The sequence below is a fragment of the Palaemon carinicauda genome, chromosome 12, assembly GCF_036898095.1.
Source record: "Palaemon carinicauda isolate YSFRI2023 chromosome 12, ASM3689809v2, whole genome shotgun sequence".
NCBI classification, from domain to species: Eukaryota; Metazoa; Arthropoda; class Malacostraca; order Decapoda; family Palaemonidae; genus Palaemon; species Palaemon carinicauda.
In genome coordinates this window covers 6,368,563-6,377,435 of record NC_090736.1, presented here as the reverse complement: position 1 = coordinate 6,377,435, position 8,873 = coordinate 6,368,563, and the positions used below count along the sequence as shown (strand labels likewise).

At 36.7% G+C, this 8,873-nt stretch overlaps 1 protein-coding gene across 1 annotated transcript in view; it reads right to left on the bottom strand.

The window, feature by feature from the left end:
* Positions 1-330: 330 nt before the first annotated feature.
* Positions 331-8,873, bottom strand: part of LOC137651188 (acetyl-coenzyme A synthetase 2-like, mitochondrial) — a 119,801-nt gene continuing 111,258 nt past the window's right edge. Inside the window, exons 7-12 of the mRNA XM_068384340.1 lie at positions 8,792-8,873; positions 7,906-8,136; positions 6,068-6,338; positions 4,629-4,725; positions 2,665-2,850; positions 331-1,115 (exon numbers count right to left, since the gene is read on the bottom strand). The exon at positions 8,792-8,873 is cut by the window's right edge and continues 66 nt beyond it. Coding sequence (XP_068240441.1) covers positions 948-1,115; positions 2,665-2,850; positions 4,629-4,725; positions 6,068-6,338; positions 7,906-8,136; positions 8,792-8,873 — 1,035 coding nt within the window. The 3' untranslated portion in view covers positions 331-947. The remainder of the gene's footprint in view (positions 1,116-2,664; positions 2,851-4,628; positions 4,726-6,067; positions 6,339-7,905; positions 8,137-8,791) is intronic.

Sequence of the window (8,873 nt, the reverse complement as noted above, 5' to 3'; positions counted from 1 at the left end):
GCCCCAATCCTTTTACGTCCCAATGTACTTCAACACTTTTCCCTCCAATCCTTCCAATCCTAATTCCCCCTCTCCCCTCCCCCATCTATCCTATCCCCCTATACTGTAACTGTAGCTGTAACAAATAAATGCATTGGAAGCACATTTATCAATTATAGTAGGATTTTGGAATGAAGCAAATCACAGACTAAGCAATTAAGGAATAACTTGAAGCGTTTACGGATTTTCTCCTTTCACATAAAAGAAAAATGAAAAAGATATTTTTCTACGAATTTGAAAAACGCATTTTTCAGATAAAATCAATACCCAACATTATGGTACGAACCTTTCAACGATTGTCCTTATCATTTTTTTTTCTATATTCGATTTTTGTGTTGAGAAAAGTAAAAATAACTTGCAAGTAGTCTAACACATTGTTCAGTGGCCACTTTCCTCTTGGTAAGGGTAGAAGAGACTCTTTAGCTATGGTAAGCAGCTCTTCTAGGAAGAGAACACTCCAAAATCAAACCATTGTTCTCTAGTCTTGGGTAGTGCCATATCCTCTGTACCACAGTTTTCTACTGTCTTGGGGTAGAGTTCTCTTGCTTGAAGGTACACTCGGGCACACTTTTTTATCTCATTTCTCTTCCTCTTGATTTTTTTCAAGTTTTTATAGTTTATATATGAAATACTAATTTTAATTGTTGCTACTATTCTTAAAATATTCTATAATAATTTTTAATTACTATTTTTGTAGTTTCCCTATTTCCTTTCCTCACTGGGATATTTTCCCTGCTGTAGCGAGGCTTATAGCATCCTGCTTTTCCAACTAGGGTTGTAGCTTAGCAAGTAATCATAATAATAATAATATGGAAGTCTTCTAATCGTCTCTTTTTAAAAATTCACGAGGGAATTTACCGTTTTGTCATTGGCTAACTAAAATACTACGCTGTGTTGTCTCCACGTTGCTATTTAGGCTTGACTTTCGCATTGTAGGTTTCGATGATGACCTTCACCACTGAGGGGTCCGCCAAGGTGGAGATGTCCCCGAGTTCGTCCGGTTTCCCGGCGGCTATTTTACGAAGGATTCTTCGCATGATCTTGCCTGAACGCGTCTTGGGAAGGCCCGAGCATACCTGCGGGAGAAAATAATAATGCTGTACTTACTAAGAACACTGTAATTCTTTTTTCAAAAGGACAGTAAGCAAATATCAATTGTTCTTTAGTAATTTCATGTGTGGTTCTGATCGAATGATTGCAGGCGTATTTGTTTGCGTGTAAATGGATGGCCCCTTTCACCCCCCCCCCAGGGGCCTTCCTTTTACACACAAACCAATGCGTATTTGTTTGTGTGTAAAGGGAAGGCCCCTTGCGGGGTGAAAGGGGCCTTCCTTTTACACACAAACAAATACGCATTGGTTTGTGTGTAAAAGGAAGGCCCCTTTCACCCCGCAAGAGGCCTTCCCTTTACACACAAACAAATACGCCTGCAATCATTCCATCAAAACCACACATGAAGTAGGAGGAGATGATGATGATGAAAAGGAAGTTACTTTACTTTACTGTTTACTTTCTACTTTAAGGGCTGCTTATCTGATTCCGTTCAGCAGGGGAGCCCTACTCTCTACAGGACCTCCATAGTCATTATATGATGTTCATTCATGAGCATTTAACATTTCACAATACGTATTGTTCGCTTGATGTTTGATCATCACTGTCAAAACACTGACGGAATAAGAAAGTCTTTAGTTCCCTCTTGAAAGCTTTAATATCTTCAATTATTCGGATGCCTTATGGGAGCCTATTCTTAATAGTAGGTGTGTTTTTTAAACAATCTTTAAACTCTAAATATGATTTTTATGGGAAACTCATGGTAATATCAGGCAAATATAATGTGTTAGCATATGCTCATATTCTACTCCAACGACAAAGATGAAAATATCCATCTAACATAACCTAGAAATGACAATATTTCTGTACATAAACTACGAATTAACTTTGTTTATGAATTATTCATGAACAATCTATAATGGGTTATTATTTGTTTACTAGTGTGCGCGACCCGACAAAAAAGAGGGCAAAATATCTATATAGATATACACGCACAAACACATATGGCTTCTTAATGTTGTGCCTCTAGGGTACTCATATTTCACCAGGGTATAACTATGGAGATATTGAGCAGTTTATACGTCTGGCAATGCCGCTGAGCGTGACCGGAAATATATATATATATATATATATATATATATTATATATATATATATATATATATATACATATATATATATATATATATATATATATATATATATATATATATTTATATATATATATATATATATATATATATACTGTATATATATATATATATATATATATATATATATACTGTATATATATATATATATATATATATATATATATATACATATATATATACATATGTATACACACACACACATATATATATATATATATATAATATACATATGTATACATATACATATGTATATATATATACAGTATATATATACATATGTATATATATATATATATATATGTATACACATATTGGAGATTTCCTCTTCAAAAACATTAATCATGACAGCAAACTGATATAATATGAGCCAGAAATGAGACCAACAAAAACTTCCTTCTCCGAAAGCGTAAAAACCAACTAACCAAAGTGTAATCAGGAATGGCGTATCCAGCAATCTTGGTCCTGACCAATTTCTTGACTTCTGCAAGTATCTCCTCCTCCGTGGATTCTGGTTCCTCCTTCAGTATAATGAAGGCGAAGATCCCTTCGCCCTTCACGTCGTGGGGGAAACCGACAACGGCGGCCTCTGCTATTTCAGGGTGTTCCGTCTGCGGGAAGAAAGGAAGACTTATTGTACAGGTATAGTTCAGTATTGCCTTATACCTTACCTTACTTAGAGAGTCTATTATTATTATTATTATTATTATTATTATTATTATTATTATTATTATTACTAGCCAAGCTACAACCCTAGTTGGAAAAGAAAGATACTATAATCCCAGGGGCTCCAACAGGGAAAAATAGCCCAGTGAGGAAAGGAAATACAGAAATAATTAACGATATAAGAAGTAATGAACAATAAAATGAAATATTTTAAAAACATTAATAACATTTAGAAGAGATATTTCTTATATAAACTATAAAAAGACTTATGTCAGCCTGTTTAACATGAAAGCATTTGCTGCAAGTTTGAACTTTTGATTTATACTTGAAATAGAGATAATTTTATGAGGATAATCCAGGTCTTCCTGGAGAGAGAGAGAGAGAGAGAGAGAGAGAGAGAGAGAGAGAGAGAGAGAGAGAGAGAGAGAGAGAATGGATTTGTTGAGAATAATGAACATCACAATTTTCAGAAAAAAATATCCTAAAAGAAAGTTACCAATGAACTAATTTCTTGACTACAACCCCCAATGAACTAATTTCTTAACTACAACCCTCAATGGCCTAATTGCTTAACTACAAGCCTCAATGAACTAATTTCTCAACTACAACCCTCAATGAACTAATATCTTAACTGTAACCCTCAATGAACTAATTTCTTACCTACAGCCCTCAATGAACTAATATCTTAACAACAACCCTCAATGAACTATTTTCTTAACTACAACACTCAATGAAGTAATTTCGTAACTGCAGTCCTCAATAAACTAATTTCTTAACTGCAGCCCTTGTTGAACTAATTTTTTCAACCCTCGATGAACTAATATCTTAACTACAACCCTCAATGAACTCCTTTCTTAACTACAACCCCCAACGAACTAATTTCTTAACTACAACCCTCAATGAACTAAGATCTTAACTGCAGCAATCAATGGACTAATTTTTACAACCCTCAATGAACTACTTTCTTAAATACAACCCTCAATGAACTAATTTCTTAACTACAACACTCAATGAAGTAATTTCTTAACTACAACACTCAATCAACTAATTTCCCAACTATAACCCTCAATGAACTAATTTCTTACCTAAAACCCCCAATGAAATAATATCGTAACTATAACCCTCAATGATCTAATTTCTTAACTACAACCTTCAATGAACCAATTTCTTAACTACAACCCTCAATGAACTAATTTCTTAACTACAACCCTCAATGAACTAATTTCCTAACTATAACTCTCAATGAACTAATTTCTTACCTAAAACCCCCAATGAACTAATATCTTAACTATATCCTTCAATGAACCAATTTCTTAACTACAACCTTCTATGAACTAATTTCTTAACTGCAACCTCAATGAACCCATTTCTTAACTGCAACCTTCTATGAACTAATTTCTTAACTACAACCCTCAACAAACTAATTTATTAACTACAACCTCAATGAACTAATTTCTGAACTACAACCTCTATGAACTAATTTCTTAACTACAACCCTCAATTAACTAATTTCCAAACTACAAACCTCAATGAGCAAAAACAACCCTAAATGAACTAAAGCAATGCTCGATGAACTAATTTCTTAACTACAACCCTCAATGAACTAATATCTTAACTACAACCCTCAATGAACTAATATCTTAACTACAACCCTCAATGAACTAATATCTTAACTACAACCCTCAGTTGTAACCAATCATCTAAATATCTTTTAACACATTACCATGGCATCTTCGACCTCTGCTGTTCCCAGTCGATGACCTGTGACATTTATGACGTCATCCATGCGACCTGTGATCTGATAATGTCCGTCAGTGTCCCTGAAATGGATAATTAATTCTTACAAGTTTGACATTTTTCATCATAAGTTTTTAATGAACATGACGATCAGGGTTCTTAGTTTCGATGATATCAAAATCTTGTATTTATAGGTTAGGTTAAGATAGGATAGGTTAGGATAGGTTAAGATAAGATAGGATAGGTTAGATTTTGTTAGGTTGCTATTATTATCATTATTATTATTATTATTATTATTATTATTATTATTATTATTATTATTATTATTATTATTATTATTATTATTATTAACTATTCTGAAACATAATGAGGAAGATAAAAAATTATTGAGAATCTACTTTCAAAATTTTCATTAAAAAAATATAGAATTTACGTTACAGTAAAACTAATATGTAATTAAGCTGAAACAAAGTGGAAAATACAAAATTTTTTAAGAATTTATATTTTTCAAAATCATGATGATAAGTATCATAAAAACGTAAACAAAAGGAGAGAGTCAATTTTCTAAGTCTTTTAAATGCCGCTCATGAATGGCAGAGGCAAGGGACAGGGACATTGTGCTAGCAAGCAGGACAATGCCCTAGAGACTGACCATGTATACATATGATCAGCGCCCATGCCCCCTCTCCACCCAAGCTTTGGACCAGGGAGGGCCAGGCAATGGCTGCCGATGACACAGCAGATAGACCTACAGGCTCCTCCAAACCCCACTATCCTTAGCTCACGAGGATGGTGAGGTTGCAGCGACCAAAGGCATTAACGAGCATGAGCAAGACTCGAACCACAGTCTGGCGATCACAAGGCAAGGACGTTACCAATCGGCCGCAATGCCCTAGAGACTGACCATATATACATATGATCAGCTCCTAAGGTCCCTCTCCACCCAAGCTTTGGACCAGGGAGGGCCAGGCAATGGCTGCCGATGACACAGCAGATAGACCTACAGGCTCCTCCAAACCCCACTATCCTTAGCTCACAAGGATGGTGAGGTTGCAGCGACCAAAGGAACTAATGAGCTTGAGAGGGACTCGAACCACAGTCTGGAGATCACCAGGCAAGGACATTACCAATCGGCCACACTGCCCTAGAGACTGACCATATATACATATGATCAGCTCCCAAGGCCCCTTTCCACCCAAGCTAGGACCATGAGGGGGCCAGGCAATGGCTGCTGATGACACAGCAGATAGAGCTGTAGGCTCCTCCAAACCTCTGTATCCTTAGCTCACAAGGATGGTGAGGTTGCAGCGACCAAAGGAACTAATGAGCTTGAGAGGGACTCTAACAACATTCTGGAGATCACCAGGCAAGGACATTACCAATCAGGGCACCACAACTAAGAAAATGAAAATTGCAAAGACTCACCTGTGGGCACCATCGCCACTAAAGTAATACCCAGGGAAGGGCGAAAAGTATGTCTCGAGATATCTCTTGTGGTCTCCGTATACAGTCCGAGAGATTCCAGGCCAAATGGAACCGATACACAGCGCCCCGTCGACGCCTTCGCCTTCGATTTCTTGACCATTGGTATCGCAGAGCACAGGTCGTATGCCATACATGGGCCTCATGGGCATGCCGGGTTTCACCTGGGCGTTTGGAGATGATGGGCGTGGGCTGAGCATGATGCCACCGGTCTCTGTAAAGGAAAGGGGGTATTTCAGATCTGGATTCTTAGATAAGAAGAGGAGCGTATTATTATTATTATTATTATTATTATTATTATTACTTGCTAAGCTACAACCCTAGTTGGAAAAGCAGGGGATGCTATAAGCCCATGGGCCCCAACAGGGAAAAATAGCCCAGTGAAGAATTATTATCATTATTATCATTATCATTATTATTATTATTATTATTATTATTATTACTTGCTAAGCTACAACCCTAGTTGGAATAGCAGGATATGCTATAAGCCCATGGGCCCCAACAGGGAAAAAGCCCAGCGAGGAAAAGAAACAAGGAAAAATAAGATATCTTAAGAAGAGGTAACACCATTAGAATAGATATTTTCTAAATAAACTAGAAAAACTTTAACAAATCAAGAAGATAAATTAGATAGAATAGTGTGCTCAAGTGTACCCTCAAGCAAGGGAACTCTAACCCAAGACAGTGAAAGACCATGGTACAGAGGCTATGTTACTACCCAAGACTAGAGAACAATGTTTTGATTTTTCTTGCAATGTTGCTTAAATTAAATTGATGTTAACAGATAACACGTTGGAAATGGAAGATGTATGAAGTAGGCAAAGCAAACTATTGAAATAAGAAAATTAGGTGCTAGTGTGGCTTGTATCCTACTAGGATACTCGGGATGTAGCTTGTATCCTACGAAGGATTTAGGTGGGAAAATGTGAAAAATTAAAATCACGATTTACTGCAATTCCAATTGTAGATTGGCGATTAGAGACCCAAATTACCACATTTTTTCCCATTTAAGATAAAAGAAAACAAAAATTATCCAAAATACATATTTGACTTCCAAAACCGCTGCATTGCAAGCAAATTGCAATATACTGCCATGTCCAAAGTTGTTTGGTCCTTAGCAATGCATTATGCACATCTTTTTGTGCGTCTTGTCGCCTTTTGGCACTGCATAAAACAGAAACAATGTTTCGATACACTATTAAAAAGAACCGTAATTTTAATCGGATATTTCCCGTAAAAATATATCATTCTTACCCGTATTTCAGTAAAATACAGGCGACAGTAATTTTTACCCTATTTTGTTATTATCTTTTACATGTTGGTGACCGTAAAATCACTCCTTTAGATATCCGTTTCTAAAATGGCAAATGCCGGGCAACATTTATTCCAGAATTTTTACCGATTTTTTACGGCAAATTTTCAAGTGTACAAAGCCAGTATTATTATTATTATTATTATTATTATTATTATTATTATTATTATTATTATTATTATTATTATCATTATTTGCTGAGCTACAACCCTAGTTGGAAAAGCAAGATGCTATAAGCTCAGGGGCTCCAACAGGGAAAATACCCCAGTGAGGAAAGGAAAGAAGGAAAAATAAGATTTTTAAGAGGAGTAACAACATTAAAATAAATATCTCCTATATAAACTATAAAAATTAACAAAACAAGAGGTAGAGAAACAAGACAGAACAGCGTGCCCAAGTGTACCCTCAAGCAAGAAAACTCTAACCCAGGGCAGTGGGAGAACATGCCGCAGTATGATGCAAAACTTGCCTGTTTGCCACCAAGTGTCGACCAGGGTGCAAGCTCCCTCTCCCACTACGTCGTGGAACCAATGCCAAGCCTCCAAATTCAGGGGTTCGCCAACAGAGCCAAGCACCCGGAGCGAAGAGCGGTCATACTTCTTCACCCAGTCGTCTCCGAACCTCAAGAGGAGGCGCAGAGCTGTCGGGGCGCAGTAGAAATGCGTGATGCCAAGACGAGATATCGTCTCCCAGTATCGTCCTGAAAGATGACAAAAGTTATTTCGCAGGGCATTTAAAAGTGTCAGAGATACCTTGTTGTTGTTGTTGTTGTTGTTGTTGTTATTATTATTATTATTATTATTATTATTATTATTATTATTATTATTAGCTAAGCTACAACCCTAGTTGGAAAAGCAGGATGCTATAAGCCCACACCCGATGAAATAACCTAACTGGCTCCCCTACATACCAGGATCAGACTTTTAAAAACAAAATATTCTATTTCTTAGGTGACTATGTTGATTTATGAAGCCAAGGATCTACTTGCCAGTTTAAAATTACAACAGAGAGTGAGGTTGCGAGACCCACACCCGATGAAATAACCTAACTGGCTCCCCTACATACCAGGATCAGACTTTAAAAACAAAAGATTCTATTTCTTTAGTGACTATGTTGATTTATGAAGCCAAGGATCTACTTGCCAGTTCAAAATTACAACAGAGAGTGAGGTTGCGAGACCCACACCCGAGGAAATAGCCTGAAGACATACCAGGATCAGACTTTAAAAACAAAAGATTCTATTTCTTAAGTGACTATGTTGATTTATGAAGCCAAGGATCTACTTGCCAGTTCAAAATTACAACAGAGAGTGAGGTTGCGAGACCCACACCCGAGGAAATAGCCTGAAGACATACCAGGATCAGGGTAAACCGGGGTGCTCTCGAAGAGGACGGTGGTAGCCCCATTAGACAGCGGCCCGTAGACCACATAAGAGTG